Genomic DNA, 19,239 nt, shown 5'->3' on the forward strand with positions numbered 1-19,239 from the left:
GTAATGAGTTTCAAGTTAGTCTTAAATGTATACATTTATTTCTAATCCATGTCAAGAATTTAAAGTATTCTACCAAAGTGTATGATTTAACTTATAAAATTATTAATATCTTTATTATGGGTCCAAAAAAAGCCTAAAACAACTGAATTAAATGGCTGACTGCCTGATTTTCCCCTTAAGATATATCAGGCATATGATAAGAGTTACAGTACCTGTTAGTGTTGTCAAAGGCAAGACAGATTCAGTATCTATAACATCTGATGCCTGGATAAAGCCATGTGGTGAAGGAACGATAAGTATTGTTTCATCATCAATTGTTTGATCAACTTGTTCTTCTATAGTGGGAGACTCTAAACCCTAATAACATAAAAGTTTTTAAAAAATGAGACTCATATTTCCTAGTTAGTTTTCCTTAAGATCCCAAGCACATATATTCTTTTAAAATTAGAATATAAATAAATGAAAGGTTAAGGTCTTAAAAGGACAGAAGTCAACCTTAATGACCTCATTGTATAAGTATATCAAAAAGGAAGTTAAGAGAACTAATTCAGTTATAGGTCACCTAAATATACAAGAAACATTGCTGTTAAACTGGGATGAGGTTCCTAAGCTGAACCACGAAGATCTATTAATAACCACTCTTAGGAAAATGCTTCTATAGATTCTGACAAACATTTTTCAATCTATTACAGGTGAAGAAGTGAAGTTTTAATAATAGTAAGGAACTGTGTGTGTGAAAGAGTATGGTTTTCTTCTTCTTCCTGACTGTCACAAGATCTGTTTGACCACTTCTGCCACAACAACATTGTTGGTTCACTGATACTTGTGAGGTCAGTGGTAGAGGTTTGTGAGACTACAGAAAAAAGGACAGTACCAGAGAATATCCCTCTAAATTATTTCTAAGCTTTTTCCAAACTGAAGGTTTTACGCTCAAGGAAAAGAACCCATTCAGCTGTTCTCTTAAGTGCAACTTACCTCAGTAACATAAGCACTGGCTAAATCAGAGGGCGATTCCTCCTCTTGTTTAAGGTCGGTGTCAGAGATTTCTTCTTCTGTTCTGACCATAACACTATTCATTAGTTCTGTGCTATTTTGGTCACTGAATTTGGATACATGAGCATCATTAAATGATGGCTCCATAGTCATCTTAGGCTGATGAATTTCATCTGGGAAAGTGTCCGCTTCTAGGGCATCTGGAGGCTCAGGAAAATCAGACGACTGAATATCACTATCTACTGTCAGTTCTGCTTGGGATATGGAAGAAGTGATGTCCTCTGTGGCAACAGTCTGAATGATGACTCTTGGTGTGTGACACTGCACTGTGACGTTGTCACTTGTGTTCAACAAATGTTCTGGCTAAAAAACATTAAAGAAAACTATCAATGGAAAAATGATAAAGTACCTATTAGATTTAAGTTATACAACAGATGACATCTATAAGCAGTACCACACTGTCCCCTCTCATATTAATATGTCTCATCTTTGGAACTGCCATGTTTTTAATCACTATTTTTCTAGAACCCCTCTTCTTTACCTACTAGAGCTCTTGCTCTCCTAATGTCCCTATTTTAATGTACATTCATCTTATATAAAGAGATAGAGGGCATGAGAGAAACACTCCAGTGAAGGCAAGGTGATGTCACAAAAACATGTTGCCTGGGACCATAGTGGTAGGAAGGATTATTTAGATAACTGGACTACCTTATAGTTTTAGTGTCAACTAGTGGAGAGGATTAAGATGGCCGACATGAGGTGGCTCGAGTGAATTTCTCCTACAGAGTAAACCAAGGTAGAGTTTCCTCAGCACCCAGAGAGGAATGGATTCAGTAGCATGTCCCACAAATTTCCCAAGGAATTATAATAACCACTTAAAGCAAAGAAGAAAAAAAATCCACCAACTTGGAATGGAACTGGCCAGACTCTTGCTTGTACCACCACAGCCTCCAGATACAGTGGGGCAGGTGAGTGAGGGAAATTCAAGAGTTCTGTGCTGCTGCTGCAAACCTGCAAGGCCTCTTAGCCTTGTGGGACCCCACAGGAAACTGTCTTCCCCACAACCATGCTCTGCTATGGAGTGGAGCAGGAAAAAAGTCTTGAGCAGTGTCTGCTGCCATTTCCCAAGAACTTAACCCTTGAAGGGTGGAGTAGCTGCTTTCTAGCCAGCTTGGGAGAAAACAGCCTCTAAAGTCAAACTCAGCAGCTGCAAACACCCAAGGCCCTGAGCTGGCTGCACCTTAACACAGATCACAGATTGTCTGAATGATGGGAAGCATTGCCACAGCAACCTCTTACTCCCTTTGTGAACTCTTCTGTGCCTGCTCTGTACAACAGCATTACCTCAGTGGCCTGGGGCTCCCTCCTAATACCTGCTGGGGCAGCTAAGAGTACACACTTGTAGGGTACTTCAGCTCCTTTCCCCTTTACTGCCCCAGAGGCCCTTGGTGAGTGTTGCTCCAAGGAAGTGCCCAGATGGCCCAGGCTGAGGGTGGGGCCCTGAGGATAAATTGATTGACTGCTTGCTAGCTTAATTAAGAAATGAAAGAAGAGTCGAATTCTGGGTTCAGTCAGAAGTGAAAAAGGAGATATTCAACGGATACATGAGAAATCCAAAAGATCATCCAAGACTATTAAGAACATCTCTATGCAGACAAACTAGACAGTCTAGATGAAATGGAAACCACCCCCCCAATCTTGGATCAGGAATAGAAACACAGAATAGGCAAAGTAGGCAAGACTGAAAACAGTAATTAGAAGTCTCCCACAGAAAAACTCCAGGACCTGATGGACTCACAGCTGAATTCTATCAAACCTTCAAAGAAGATTTTACTGAAGCTATTCCACAAGACTGGAGAGGAGGGAATCCTCTCTAGCTATTCTCTGAGGCCAGTATCACTCTGATACGAAAGCCAGGAAAAGACAGCAGAAAAAGAAAATGACACACCAATGTCCCTTATAAATACAGATGCAAAAGTCCTCAGCACAATAGTCGCTAGCTAAATTCAACAGCATATAAAAAAAATATATATGCCACAACCAGCTGCGTTTTATCCCAGGAATGCAAGGGTGGTTCAACATATGCAAGTCAATAAACATGATCCACTAAAGAAATATAATTACACACAAAAATCATATGATCATTTCAACGGATGCAGAAAAAGCATTTGATAAAATTTAGCATCCCTTCATGATAAAATGCAAGATAGGCACAGAGGGTACATTCCTCAAAATAATAAAAGCTATATACAACAAACCCATAGCCAATGTCATCCTGAATGGAGAAAAATCTCCCTCAGAAATGGAACAAGGCAAGGATGCCCACTTTCACCACTCCTATTCAACATGGTACTGGAAGCCATAGTCCGGGCAATCAGGCAAGAAAAAGATAAAAAGGGTATCCAAATTGGAAAAGAAGATAGCAAACTATCTCTGCAAGCTGACAATATAGTCATATACCTTAAAACTCCTCCAAGACTCCTGGAATTGGTAAATGAATTGGGCAACATTTTTGAGGATATAAAATCAACACACACACACACAAATAGTAGCACTGCTATATATTAATTGCAGCCAAGCTGATAATCAAATCAAGAACTCAATTCCATTTACAGCAGCAGCCAAAAAGCTCAAATACCTAGGAATATATTTAACCAAAGAGGTGAAAGATCTCTATAAGGAGAATTACAAAACTGATGTAAGAAATTGCAGAGGATACATACAAATGGAGAAACAGCCCATGCCCATGGATTAGAAGAATCAGTGTTATTAAAATGACCATATTACACAAAGTAATCTACAAATTCAATGTAATCCCTACCAAACTACCAATGCCATTTTCACAGAATTAGAAAAAAACAATCCTGAAATTCTGTGGAACCAGAAAATAGCCTGAATAGCTAAAGTAATCCTAAGCAAAAAGAACAAAGCAAATCATATCACATCACTGACTTCAAATTATACTAAGAGGCTGTAGTAACCAGCATGGTACTGGTGCAAGAACAGACACACAGACCAATGGAACAGAACTGAGAGTTCAGAAATAAACCCAAATATCTACAACCAACTGATCTGTGACAAAGCAGACAAAAACAAACTGGGGAAAGAGCACCCTATTCAACAAATAGTGCTGGGAAAATTGGATAGCCATATGCAGAAAAATGAAACCTGATGCCTATTTCTCCCCATATACAAAAATTAAGATTGATTAAAGACTTAAACATCAGACCTGAAACCATAAGACTCCTAGAAGGAAACCTAGTAAAAACTGTTATGGACATTGGCCTAGGCAAAGAATTTATGGCTAAAACCCCAAAAGCAAATGCAACTAAAACAAGTGGGGCTTAATTAAATGAAAAAGTTTCTGAACAGCAAAAGAAATAATCAACAGAACAAATGGGCAACCTACAAAATGGGAAACCCCAAAAGTAAATGCAACTAAAACAAGTGGGGCTTAATTAAATGAAAAAGTTTCTGAACAGCAAAAGAAATAATCAACAGAACAAATGGGCAACCTACAAAATGGGAGAAGATATTTGCAAGCTATAAACTGAAAAAGAACTAATATCCAGAATCTACAAAGAACTCAAATCAAGAGAAAAGCATATGATATGAGTCCATTATAAAATGAGCAAAAGATATGAACAGACATCTCTCAAAAGTTATACAAATGGCCAAAAAACATGAAAAAATGCTCAGCATCACTCATAATCAGTGAAATGCAAATTAAAACCACAATGAGATATCACCTTATACCAGTCAGAATGGCCATTACTTAAAACAACAACAACAACAACATGCTGGTGTGGATGTGGAGAAAAAGGAACACTCAAACATTGGTGGGAGCGTACATTAGTACAACCTCTATGGAAAGTGGTATAGAGATTACTCAAAGAACTAAAAGTAGATCTACCTTTTGATCCAGCAGTCTCACTACTAGGTATCTACCCTAGGGAACAGAAGTTTTTACCTTAAAAAACCTGCACCCACATATTCATCATAGTACAATTCAAAATTGCAAAGATGTGGCATCAACCTAAATGTCCATCAATTTATCTGTGGATGATGAAAATGTGGAATATACACACCATGGAATACTACATAGCCATAAAAAAGAATGAAATTGCGTCCTTTGCAGCAACATATGGGAGCTAAATGGTCACAAAGATGGAAATAATAGACACTGGGGACACTGATAAGGGGGTTCGGGGTTCGGAAACTATCTACAGGGCACAGTGTTCACTATCAGGGGAATGGGTCACCTGAGACTCAATCCCCACCACAACGCAATATGCATGTGTATCCCCTGAATCTAAACAAACAAAAACCTCAAACATAAAGAGCAATGCATATTACCACCCCCCTCCGAAGTATTAGTATCAACTAATCTTGGTTTGTAGCAGGTACTCAAAAATCAAGTAATTTATATAACATACGGATAAAGCATGAACAATGATCTGTTCAGGAGAAGCAGGTGCAGCAGCTGTCAGGGTTACTGTGGGACTAGCAGTCAGAGTTAGGGGAAGGCCTTGGCTTGAGCTTGTTTGAAGTAGGTAAGTGCCTGGAGTGCCAGTGGGCTGTAAATGGAAAGACTAAAGGGAAAAGAAAAATAAGATAGTTTAACAGACTGTGATTAAGTCTTACTTTTATATACAAAAACAGGGACTGACTATAACTTACTAGCCACAAATGTACTTACCAGTTGTGGAGGTATGAACAAGTAATAAAATGAAGGGTATAATATTCTTTACTATTTATCTACCTCAAGCCATTATTCGGCCTGGAAGTTTAAGAGGCAAGGCACTTAGCTGCTCTTCACTCCCATGTTTTTCTGTGGTCTGGTTTCATCTGTTTGTTTCTGGGCACCACAGCACAGTTGTATGAGCCACCATTTCCAGTGCAGTAACTCAGTACATCCAACTGTCCCTCCTTATCCTTTCTGTGTAGCACATAAAAACTGGCAATCTCCCAGTTTTTGTTTTTTTTAAAAAAAAAGCTTCACATTTTTGAAACAGCAGTGTTTACTTAAACATTTTTTTCATAGTATAATTTTAGGAACTATTTTTATATTATGGGAAAATATCAACAAATAGCAATTAGCAATGTTCTGCTGAAGGAAAAGACTTATCTGAAAAGCTAGCTAACTAATAATACATGTATCTTTTGAGATTTTTAAAAAGGAAATAGTAACAACTATTCACTAATAAATGTTTTACAACCCAAAGCTTCTATATAGAACTTTACCCTAATACCCTAAAGGAAAAGTATTTGCACTTAAAATCATGTTGTGTTTTTTAGTCCAACAGTAGTCATCTGAATTAAGCCAAAACAACTCTCCTGGGTACTGAATCCCCAAATACAGGTTTCCTTATTGCTTAAGTGGGGATAATAACTACCTCTCATGGAAGGGGTTTAGAATTAGAAATAATTATGAGTACCTACCACTCAGTGGGAACTCCATTTCTTTTCTTTCCATAAAAGAATGCTAATCATTCCCTAAAGGTTGCATGTATAGATCACATATGGTCAGGTATTATTGTAAATACTTTATATGTGTATGTATATTATACATATGTGTGTTTTATTTAATATACTTAAAAACATTTAATTTTCACAATTTTTGAAGCTGGGGTATTATTATCCCTTTTAATAAAGTAGGAGAAAAGTCTCTAAGTATTGGATTGTGACCCTGTAAGTAAAAACCTGAACACATACCCAAAATATATGTATACAAAATTTTGTTTACTGGGAAGAAGTAAAAACTAAATAAAATGGAGCTGTTGTCTACTTGTGTCAAATGGTTGTCATATATAGTCCCCATTCTGGAGGCCACCAGACTGGGAAACTGAGGCTTAGGTTAAGTAAGCTGCTTGAAGAAGTTCCAAAGATGGAAAGAAAAACTTTTGCTATGTTGGCCATCCTCCTGGGATTTGGCTGGGGAGAAGATGAATAAATTCTTGCACTAATACCCCTAATGTTCTTTACAGTAAATAAGTCTTGAGCGATTTAAGTAAAACTTACCTGATGAACTATGGACTAATTGCAGGTTTACTTGATATAGAAATGAGGACCTCAACAGTCATGCCCCATTTCCCTGTAGCCACAGGCAACCATTAATCTACTTTCTACAGGTTTGCCCATTTTTAATATTTAAAATAAATGAGAGCCATATACTGTGTGGTATTTTATGTTGTCTGGTTAATCTTTTTTTTAAATCAGTCTCACTCTGTTGTTCAGGCTGGAGTGAGTGGCACGATCACGGCTCACTGCAGCCTCAATCTGCTGGGCTCAGGAAATCTCTCTGCCTCAGCCTTCCAAGTAGCTGGAACCACAGGCATGTACCACTGCTAATTTTTTTTATTTATTGTAGAGACATCTCGCCATGTTGCCCAGGATGGTCTCGAACTTATGGGTTCAAGCAGTCCTTCTGCTTGGCCTCCCAAAATGTTGGGATTACAGGCATGAGCCACATGCCTGGCCATACACCAGTATTTCATTCCTTTTTATTGCTGAATAATATTTGTATGTTAACAGCACAGTTTAACCATTTCTGTTGATAGTCATTTCGGTTGTTAACATATGAATAATGCAGTAAACACTCATGTACAAGTTTTACTGGACACATGTTTTAATTTCTCTTAGGTAATCTGGGATTAGAATAGGTGGATCATTTTGTAACTCTGTGTCTAAACCTTTTTGGGGAACTACAAGACTTTTCCAAAGTGGTAAACTACTTAGCATCGAGGCTTTAAAATTTTTTTTTTTTTTCTTTGAGTTGGAGTCTTACTCTGTCGCCCAGACTGGAGTGCAGTGGCCGCTCTCGACCTGCTGGGCTCCTTCCGCCTCAGCCTTCCAAGTAGCTGTAACTACAGGCGCACGCTACCATGCCCGGCTGATTTTTGATTTATTGTAGAGATGAGGTCTCGCCAAGTTGCCCAGGCGGGTCTCGAATCCGTGGGCTCAGGCAATCCACTCACGTCAGCCCTCAGTGGCTAGTACAGTGTTTACTGAATCAGAATGTGATTATATAGCTCATGACAAACATTTTCTCAATAGCCAATATGAGCTTTTTGATTATAAATTTATGATTCAGTCGAAACATATAGTATGCACTTTACTCATTAGCATTGTCATTTTCACATATGAGGGGGGACCCAGAAAAACCTGGAATTATTTTTTGGACGTTGGGCCCCTTGTGGAATAGGCTTCCCCCAGCTAGGTAAGTGTTCTAGGAACATATCAGCATCAGTGTACCAGCCAGTATTATTGTGAGAGGCTGCATTCAGCTTCAGTGAGTTTTTTTGGAGATTCTTTCAGTGCGTTTGCCCATTTCATGATGGGTGATTTACATGAACAACCTGCCCACATTGAGCTGAGTGTTCTGTAGTTTTTGACCAAAAAAGGCATGGCCCCATCCCCCACCCTCCCTATTCACCCGATCTTGCCCTGAAGTCCTCAAAAGGGAATATTTTGCTGATGTGGAAAAGTGAAACGAAAAACAGCAGAAATACTAAAGACCATCAAAATTGCTAAGTTCAAAAACTGTCTTGAGCAGTGAAAAAAGCATCTTGATAGGTGACTGAAGTTTAAACTTAAGAATACACAACTTTTTATCAATAAATTCCTAGGGTTTTTTTACCCCCCCCATAAAGAACCTACTGGCTTATATACAGGGGAGAGAAAAGCATATTAAAAGTAATTATATGAGTGGAAGTCTGATATATGACTAGTCTATCATCAGTCTGGCTTCAGATTTTTATATTTCATCTGCTTGTGTAACATTTCTCAAAATGATACCAACCAATCTTTCCATGCATAAAAATGGCCAATATCTGTTTCATAAAGTATTACTCACTGGAAGGATCTCAAATGTCTGTAGTGTTCCACTGTTTAGTGTTATTGTTTCTGAGTCAACAGTAGCAGCAGGGGAGTCTGTTGAAGCTGTGGTAAGAACAAGGACAATAAATAAAATGCTTTGTAAATTTACATTTTTCCACTGTACTCAATTGTCATGGAGGCAATTTCATAATGGATAATTAGTGTGGAGACCTGAACTTATTTAAATTTCTTATGAGAGAAAAAAAACCTAATGAATTATCTGGCATATAGGTCAGAGGTCGGCCAACTATAGTCCATAGACAAATCCAGCCTGCTGCCATTTTTTGTAACGTATTATTGGAACACAGCCATGTTCATTGGTATATTTTCTGCAGGTGCTTTAGCACTACAACAATAGAATACCTGTGACAGACACCATGAGACTCAGAAAGCCTAAAATATTTACTGTCTGTTCTTTTATCAAAAAAGTTAGCTAACATCTGGTATGTATATCAAAACATGTTTCTAATGGTAGGAAGAAAGAGTAACACACTAAGGCCAACCTGCAAAATAGCAAGAACTTGGTAAAAACTGATTTTCTTGGACATTCTTATAAATATATATGCCTGAATTAGTAGTCCCTAAATACTAGGCTTTGATTCTAGTGACATTACATTCTTGCAGTTAATAATTTAATCTAAACTAATATTCAGAGATTTTTATCTGTCTTGCCTATCTCATACAGTTGTAAGGACTAAAAGTGCTTTTAAAAACAAGAAATAAATGTAAGATAGCATTATTTCAGAAGACCACATTTGGGGGACTGAAAGCACTTTAGAGACCAGATAGTATAATCTCTTTATAGTTATGTCAACTAATGTCCAGATTTGATCAATACCTATTCCAGATTATATAAGACTAAGTAGAAGAAATATGATTTTTTTGTTGATGCATGTGGTTATTACCTAAAAGTAAAACCATGTGGAAAATAATTTGGAATTGACTTTTAATGTGTAGTGTTTACTGTTATTTACTATTTGATGGATCCTTAAGATCACAGCCATAATCATTTGAAGTGAGTTCAGATAAAAATAGCCTATACCAAGGTGAGCAAACTGTGATCAGGGAAAAATATGGCTTAAGACAGAGAATGGTTTTACATTTTAAAGGGTTGTTGAAAAGCAAAACAATCCCAGTTTGTGTGTCTTCTGGTGAAATTACAACAAATGACATGTCACTTTGTGAGCTCTATTTCTTTGCTTGACTGCTTTTTCTGGTAGTGGTTTTCTATTAATCATTAATTCTAATTTTTAATTATTCTACTAAGCCATTACTTATAAAATCTAGAGATTAAAATCTAGTTTAAAATGGTTTATAATGGTTGAACAGTTGGTTTTAAGTCCTTCCTGTCACATATTATTTGTGCAAATATTAACTGAGTTTAACATAAATTGCCTTAGATGCCCTTCAGTTCATCAACTTGGGTCAATTTCTTTTAACATGCTAGAAGACCAAAAGGTGTCAGAGCCATTAAAAGAATCATATAGGTCAAACAGCAAGAAGTCTTGATGTTCAAAAACTTACAGACATGGGTGATCTGGACAGGAATCTGCAGTGCTGCCATGGGGCTAGGAGAGATGGTGGTGTTGTCTTCCAAGTGGGCAACTCTTATCTGAACATGCTGTACACTGGAATTGGAATTACTGTTTGGAACTCCAGATCCTGATTTATTCTCCAAAAGCGTTGGGTTGTTTTTTTGGTTCTCATGTAACTGTTTAAGACCTTTTATTAAGACTGAAGAGAGATGGGTAGACAAAAAGAACACTGATTCTCCAAGAGACCACCATCTAAGCAGCAAGGGAAGTGGGGGCGGGGGTCAAGGAAGGAAAGTTTTTGGAATAAATAACTGCATATTAGATGTGAGAGCTTACCAATATGATATTTTAAAACAACAACTATTTTAACAATTTTGGATAACATCATAACACATTTTTCAAATTCTTAAGATCATATTTTTGTTTTTGCCATCTAAGATTTATAATGCAAAAAAACCGGACATTTTAAAGAACATGGAAATAGGACACTTTCTATTCCTATGGCTTCTTGATAGAATTCTTATTATTTAGGAAGAATACTGTCAATGTTAAACGCTTATTTTTCTTTTTTAAGTGAATAGTGTATTTTTCCCCCCCAACAACTCAGTGGCACTTGACTATGGGTCTACTCAGAACTCTAGAGGTAGCAGTGGATCTTTTCCAAACAGTAATATGCTACCATGAGTCCTTGCACAGGAGACCAATTCTAGACTTTACTCTCTCTATCCATAATTACACTAATCCTCTATAACTGGGCGTTTAATTTTTTTTAAAAAATTACTTCATCAAGCCAAAGTTTTTTAGCATTTAATTTTCCTTCGGAAAAATGGAAGTTGAAGTTCCATAATAAGGGGAATGAATTTAATAACGTAAATTAAACACACTGTACAGGTTAGTTTATGCCTAAATGCAAAACAAGTGACAAAATGAAAAGTATACTATACTTCACTTTAAGCAAACCCAATTTAAGATCTCTGGATTTATATTAATGAATAAAATTAGAAATTTACAGATTTTTTCCAACAAAATAAATTATCACAGAATTTATCTAAACATTCCCAGTTAAGATATAAGATATAAGATATTCAACTCTTAAAAGTTGATAAAGTTAAGTTTTCAGAAGTATATCTTTGTACAAAACAAAATTATAGCCATGCATCATGTGATGATGAGGACATGCCTCAAGAAATGCATTGTTGGTCAATTTTGTTGTGGGAGCATCAGAGTGAACTTAGACAAACCTAGACAGTATAGCCACATACAAGCCTAGGCTCTATAGCAATGCTGACTGCTCCTAGGCTAAAACCTGTACAGCATGTTACTGTACTGAACACTGTAAGCAATTGTAAGACAGTGGTATTTGTGTATCTAAACATATCTATATAGAAATGGTACAGTAAAAATCCAATATGATAGTTTTATGGGACCAATGTTGTATATGCTGTCTGCTATTGATCATTGTTATGTGGTACATGATTATATATGTAAAATTTATTTCCTCTTCATAGATTATGTGGAAAAACACGAATGAGTGTAAATGTGTATATTATCATCTTACGGGGTTTGGGAAATTACAAATCATATTAACTCTTCTCTAGGGAAGAAAATATAGTCACTTAGTGAAATAGGGTAGAAAATTTGCTATAGTATCTCTTCAGTGGATGCAAAGAACTTCTAACTTCTCACTCCTAAGGAGTAAATATGGTAAGAAAAGGTGTAAGAATAATACGTTACCAGGGAATGAAACATCTTTATGGTTTGCAATTTGCCTTTTGATGGTCCACCATTTACTTCGAAGCCATTGTGGTGAACGGACACTGCTCCATCCCTCAGCTAACAGATCCCAGTTAATGTCATTTTCATCAGCTACATCAAGCTCTGCAATCCTACAGGTTACAAAATAAGCATCTGTTAGATGTTAAATTTATATCTCCATAAGAACCTTCCTCTGACTACAAGTGATGGCACTGACAATAAAGGGAATGGCAAGTTATGCCAATGAGATGCCATCATTATGTGGCTTGGGAAAGGATTCCAGAGGTGCAAATCTACTTCCAGAGCTGAGAGCTAGGAAATACTACAGCAACAGCCTTTGGTTAAAGGTACAACCAGTGGGCTGAACCATAAATTGTTGGAACCAGATAAAGCACTGTGAAGGAAAGGAAGTAGGCTGAAGGTTAAAGTAGGGTAAGAATAGGTTTAGTTGTATACTGTTCTTCAGTGTTTCATAGTATGGCCTTTACTAAGTTATTTCCTGGATCTGAGCTTTTCTATTTATAAAACAAAAATGTTCAGAAATGGACTAAAGATGACGAATTTTTAAAAACTGTATTAAAAATAAAATCCAAAGCAAAATGACAGACAAAAATAACAGCAGCAATCAGAAAACAGCCAACTCAACTAAATTTGTGAGTTGCAAAACCTATTTGTTTTCAGACTTTAACTGTTACTTGTTGTGATGATTTATATTTTCAGTAGGGAGTAGCCACAATGATAGTCTCTGTTACCTCAGTGTCTTAAATACTTTCTTGCTGGTATTTTTGCCCATTTTAATCACCAAGTCTTTATGATTAAACCAACGAATTTTTTAAAAAATAAGCTGGGATTATGAGCTTAAAGCTATTTTTGGATTTGTATGAAATAGACATGTTTGATGTGGTCCAATCTGAAGGTATAGGGGTAACTATAGACTGGGCCCCCTTTCTGGCAATCTTAGCACAATAGCCACAGATTGAAGGGCATGGAGACTGAACAGCCCTCTTACCCTGAACATATTCCCCCTAGGCTAGGACCGAGGCACATTGGTGGGACAGTGGAAAAGCTGCACTGCCGCTGCCTGTGCCATACCTGTTCTGTGGATATACCAGAGGACTTCAGTCTCCACGCCTTCAATCTGGTACTTTGCACGAGCACTAAATCCACTAAAAGGGAACAAACACAAACAAAACAAAAAAAGAGCTCAATATGAAATACTTAGGATCTTAAACAGTAGCTCTCTACGGAAAAGATGATTTTCAGACACTAGGCATCTAGGGAAACCAAAAGAGTAAAGTCAATCAAGACACCTGCAGCAATTAAGCAGCTTTTGTCATTAAAAGATTTAGGACACAAACCTGAGGATGAGATTGATTTCATCTTCCTTGGTCCACTCAGTACCCCCACTCTGTTTCCAGTTCAGGTAGTTGAGCCATTTAGAACGACATTGCTTTTCTGAGCGGGTACCCACTCGTTCAGCCACAGCTGCCCAAGATACACCCTGTGTGACTATGTCACCTGGCTCAGTGCTTGTCAATTCATGAACCACTTCTGCAAGTCTCTTTTCTTCTTCTTCTGTCCACTTTCCTGGAAGAAGAAAATCATCCAGACTACCACTGCTACTTTCTCCTCCTTTTATAGTCTGATTCAGCCCTGTACTTACAAGGACTGTTGGGAAGTATGTACTAGTATTAAGAGTTTATTTCTGAGCCACCCTGTGGTGGGAAACCACATATACCTTCTAAGACAGTTGTATTATACTAGCCAGCAAGGATCTCTGTAGAAAAGAAAATAAAGAATCCTAATGGAAAGCACTGGCTGACTCTTTACGAAAAGAAAAACTACCCAAAACATAACTACAAAGAATCTGTACTCTCAAGTTACACTACGGCATTTATTTATAAGCAGCAACATGGGAAGAACGTCACTGATGGCTAATAGACACAGAAACTCAGGCTTTCTTCTTATTCTCACCTAAGGTTCCCAGCTCTGCAGAAAGTTAAGTTCAAGAGGAATGAATGATGAGAGACAAGTGGAATAACACCTACAGGCTTCCACCTATTTTTGTAAAAACTAGGTTTATACCATTCTTATTCCCCACTATCCCAATTCTAAGCTACTGGAATATAATATTAGTAAAGTCTGACACTGGTATTTATATATAATTTTATTCCTGGTTATCCTGAACTCATAAACCACCAATAAAGAATATCAAATGTTCCTCTTGGTCTTTTTCTTATGGAGCTGGAGCAGAAAAACAGAAAAGAAAAAAAGAGAACCATTCTGTTTTCATTTTCTCACTAGTAGCTAAAAACTTCTAGAAAATTTCAAAACTTTCTATGTACTTGCTTCAGGGATCCATTTATCCAACAAATATTTAGTGAATGTTTTTTATGCACTAAGTACAGTTCTGGATACTCTGGATAGATTCAAGACAAAGTTCTACTCTTCTAGCATATATGAAAGAAAGTGAGTACTCAAACTATGTCGTTTCATGGAAAAAACTCATCAGAAGCCACATGTTATAGCATGAGAAGAAAGCAAGCAGATCATTTTCTCAGGCTGACAATCAGGGAATCAGTGTCCTTCCAAATTATGTTCACAAAAGGGTCTTGTACTCAAAACATCTTACATGAACCTTTGGGGTCCCATCCTAAATCTGAAGCTTCCAACCCCAATTCATTCAATATGCTAGCCATGTCACAGAATGATAGAGTTGGTAGAATGTATGTTCTCATTGCCCTATAGGAAATAATGCGGTAGTTTAGTCAGAAACATTCTTGATTTCATTTTAGTAAGGTGGGGGGGAGGATAAAAAATATTTTCCCTAAAAGCTAACACGAAACTTGAGAACTTTTTAAATTGAAATACTGAGCATAAGTTGTGGATCCTTCAGAGAACATTACAGCTAAAAGGGAACTGTGAGATGATCTACTCTAACACCTTTGTTTTACAGAAGTGAGGCACAGAAAGTTTAAATGACTGTTAATAGGAGAGCTTAAATCCTGTTGTTGACTACAAAGGTTATTTTTAGCAGTATTATTAGTACATCTGTACACATTGAGAGACATTTGTGTTCTCACCTGGATACTGAAATACCAATCATATATTTTTTTCTATGAAAAAATATACTTTGAATTTGAAGTAAGCAGTATACTACAAACCTTTGGAACACAGCTTCTTCCTGATTTGGGACTTGCCTGCAGCTCAAGTTTTTCATAAATACATATTGATAAGCTGTTGGTAATGTAAATTCAACACTTAGATGGGCCTACATTAAAATTACTTTTTGTATAAGTATCTTCTCAACTGGGACAGTTCTGAACTGCTAGACTAAAACATGCTCGATTTAAATCATCTTGAAACTGAAGTGATGTTGTATCCCTGAGAACAATGTTACCTTATACAAAAAGTAAATGATTAGTTTGGCTTACCTATTAAGCAGAATAAAAAAGAAAACTAGAAAATGAAGTCTGGGCCGGGCACAGTGGCTCAAACCTGTAATCTTAGCACTTTGGGAGGCTGAGGTGAGAGGATTGTCTGAGCCCGCGGGTTCAAGACCAGCCTGGGCAGCATGGTGAGACCTCGTCTCTACAATAAATCAAAAAATTAGCCGAATGTGGTAGCGGGCGCCTGTAGATCTAGCTACTTGGAAAGCTGTGGCAGAAGGATCGCCAGAGCCCAGCAGGTCAACGCTGGGTGGCCAGGAGTGTGCTACTGCACTCCAGCCTGGGCAACTGAGTGAGACTCTGGCTCAAAAAAGAAAAAAGAAAATGAAGTCAGTTTCTTCCCAGAACAAAGACAAGGCAGTATGTGAAGGGAAGGAGACTCAAGTGGTGAAAAGAAAATGCCACCAATAGCACTCACAGTACCTGTGTTGCAAGTGTCCTTCATCAGTCGACACCGATCTTTGACGGAAGATGCACTTCTTCCTAGCGCCGCCCCTATTGTTGCCCAGTCATTGCCATGCTTTATCCGGAGCCTAAAACAAGAGTCTGCCAATCAGCATTGAGTTCAACTGTTTTCTCCCTTTTAATTTCATCATTTATTCTTCATTCTTCTTCTTCCCATTTGACTGGTTTGGAAGTTGTGGGCAGCAATACTTTGAGAGCCAAAGTTTGAAAGTGTGGCCTTTTTTTGGGGTCCACAGTTGTCTGTGGGTGAAAAAAAAAACAGGCAGCAATTGCCTTTTTCCTGGGTCAGAGAAGAAATAAGTAACTTGGATATGTGTTCAAAAAAGACCAAATTTCCCCTCAGGTTATTGACATAATCTCCCAGGTAAGCCCCAGATCTCTCCTTTTTGAGCATACACACCTAAACAAACTCTTCTTTAGACAAGCTTATTTTTTTTTAGATATGAAGAAGTTTCACAGGTCTTTATCATCATAAAAATAATCTACCTTCAATTTTTTTCATGATCCATACAATTCATTAAACCATACTTTATGGTCTAACTCAATGAAGTAAAATTATATTTCCTGAGATTCAATAGCTTTTGCAAATTAAGAATCAACTCAGATATTCAGTGAAACATTTGCCAAGTCACCATTCTAAACTAGACTATGTAACACAACCCTGGTTTTGATGCTGGCATATAAATTCCCCAAATAAGTCACCAAGCCACCAAAAATGGATATCTAATCTTTTCTGGAACCCCTATTAGTGGCCTAAGGAAGTATTTGGTGACTGTTAACAGGAGACTAAACTTATGCATTTATGGTCATGGCTATTCTGTACAGGTATGGATCTGATGTGATCTTTTTATGGTAAATCATGCTTGTTAAACAGCAGAATTAAATTATAACAGTCTGCCAAAATTCTCTTAAAATTTTCAGTGTAAAACTTTTAACTGCATTTTGTACTTTCCTAACTGAGTCATTTTCAGAAGTTAGAAAAAAAAAACTTTTAAAAAACACAAGACATAAAAAAATAGAATTAATAAAATAAAAACTTTAAAACTTACTCCTTGAGCTTCTCAATTTCTTCAGGTGTATATCTAGAAATGCAGAGAAATTTTTAAAAAATAATTAACACAAGGAATGCTAAAAACCTTAATAAAAACCAGAGTTGCATTTAAGGAGCTAAATGTCACTTAGTATATTAATATTTTTAAAGTAACCCATTTTAAAGTAGATAATAAAAGTTAAGAACAAACACTTCTATTTTCTCTATTTATATAAAACCAAAAGTAAATACTTTTAGTTGTAATAAAGGTAAGCACTGTACAATTTTCTCTAGAAAAACTCAATATTCAAAGCATATATTTGCTCCTATGCTGCCTAACACTTCCTTTATTTCAAAGTTAGGTTTTAGTACTTTGGAATCATAACTAATCCAAAAGACTTATGAATGACACTGTAAACTAGAGCTAAAAAGAAAATCTATGGAAAATTCTCTCAACGAACTGAAAAAATTAAAATTCTCTTCATTTCCTCTACCCAGACATGAACATCTGACATATTCTTAGTGTTTGTTTCAGTGGGCAAGTACTCAATACAGCCAATGCCATGTTCTTTTAAAAAATGTCCATTTAATAATTATGAAAGGCTGCCCACTTTGTAACCATTTATATGCATGAAGGTTTATGAATAGTTAGCAAGTCATTCATGTGCCATTAGAAAAAAGTTCTTTTTTTGGCTGTTATAAAACACAATTTAATCCCCTTCAGCTTTGAAATGTGTTCTCATTAAGAAGCTGCTGAAGAGCTGAAGGAAAAGCTGCATCATTAGCTTGGCAGTATCTAAAAGTCTTTATTACTGCTACCTAAAATTTCCAAAGAGAAATTAAAAATATGTCAGCAACAACTTATGATCAATGCATTAAAGAATCTTAATGATGCCTTCCCATAAATGCTACCTATAACAGAAATCTGTACATTGTTTCCAGAAATGTTCTTTTCCACTCCGATTAAAAACAAAACAAAACAAAACCATTGACCTAGGAATGCTATATTCCAAAAACAAATAGGAAAAACGTCACCAATAAATTTAGGTTTCTTTTCATACTTCTTAAATCTGTAACCATACTATATGCAGACTTTGACATATGCATATCAAGTAAGCTAAGTCTTAAATCTAACCAATATAAAGTGAACTAGATTATACATTTTAAAAGAGGCCTTATTATGTTTCACCATATTCACAACATGAACCTAATACAAATATTAACAGTAACTTATAGCTGTCTCCATTAAGCCCTTAATGGTAATTCTATTTTTAAAAAAATGACAGCTCCTTAAAAATTCCTCCTAATTACACAAAAACATGCAGCATTATAGATTTTCATACTTTCCCACATGGTTTCTGTCATCATACATGCGAAGCACTCTTCTATAAACTGCAAACAAAGGCCGGTTCAGACCCCATGCTATAGTTCTGTAGAAATCTTTTCTTTCGTCTTTTGACATCTCAAAGATGATTTCTGTAGCATCTTTTATTCCACGTGCCTATATGGGTTACATTTCTTTGATTTAGGAATTTCTGATAAAATGCATATGGACATACTATGCTCTTACAACTTGTTTTAATGTTAAGGGTCATCAATGGCATTCAGGTAAAGGATGTATTGTTAATTCATTAATAGAGCAAATATAAACTTTAAAATGTAAGCGATAAAGTGATACTTAAATGTTCCAAAAATAAACTGTTATCAAATTTAGCAAATTCAATGTTACCTCCTTTTAAAATTACAAAAAATTAAAATAAATTTAAAGTAGGAAGAAAATCACAACAGCAAAATTAATGGAATCAGGAATCAATAAAGCATAGTAAAGATAAACAAATCTAAAAGTTTTTTTAAAAGATCCATTAAGATTAATGAAATCCAAAATGATAAATTGCCAAAATTAAAAAAAAATACAAACAATATCAGAAATGGAAAAATGAGCCTAAGTGGAGATGCTACAGAGATGAGACAGTTAATAAAAGAGCATGATGAACAATTTTATAGTAATAAATTTGAATTTTGATAAAATGAATAAATTCCTAGAAAAAGTCAACTTACCAAAACTGACTATGGAGGAGATAAAAAATTAAATAGGTACAGACCATTAAGAACATTTAGTCAGTTAATAATCTTC

At 36.3% G+C, this 19,239-nt stretch overlaps 1 protein-coding gene across 3 annotated transcripts in view; it reads right to left on the bottom strand.

Moving 5' to 3' along the window:
• Positions 1-19,239, bottom strand: part of DMTF1 (cyclin D binding myb like transcription factor 1) — a 51,149-nt gene that overhangs the window by 1,306 nt on the left and 30,604 nt on the right. For all 3 annotated transcript variants that reach the window (XM_021715670.1, XM_008064297.1, XM_021715669.1), the window contains 10 exons: positions 18,449-18,606; positions 17,125-17,157; positions 16,034-16,143; positions 13,520-13,748; positions 12,141-12,292; positions 10,396-10,605; positions 8,849-8,934; positions 5,430-5,585; positions 976-1,356; positions 213-357 (listed from right to left, as the gene is read on the bottom strand). In XM_021715670.1, coding sequence (XP_021571345.1) covers positions 213-357; positions 976-1,356; positions 5,430-5,585; positions 8,849-8,934; positions 10,396-10,605; positions 12,141-12,292; positions 13,520-13,748; positions 16,034-16,143; positions 17,125-17,157; positions 18,449-18,606 — 1,660 coding nt within the window. The remainder of the gene's footprint in view (positions 1-212; positions 358-975; positions 1,357-5,429; positions 5,586-8,848; positions 8,935-10,395; positions 10,606-12,140; positions 12,293-13,519; positions 13,749-16,033; positions 16,144-17,124; positions 17,158-18,448; positions 18,607-19,239) is intronic.

The sequence above is a fragment of the Carlito syrichta genome, unplaced genomic scaffold, assembly GCF_000164805.1.
Source record: "Carlito syrichta isolate Samal-C Ts95f unplaced genomic scaffold, Tarsius_syrichta-2.0.1 Scaffold307260, whole genome shotgun sequence".
NCBI classification, from domain to species: domain Eukaryota; kingdom Metazoa; phylum Chordata; class Mammalia; order Primates; family Tarsiidae; genus Carlito; species Carlito syrichta.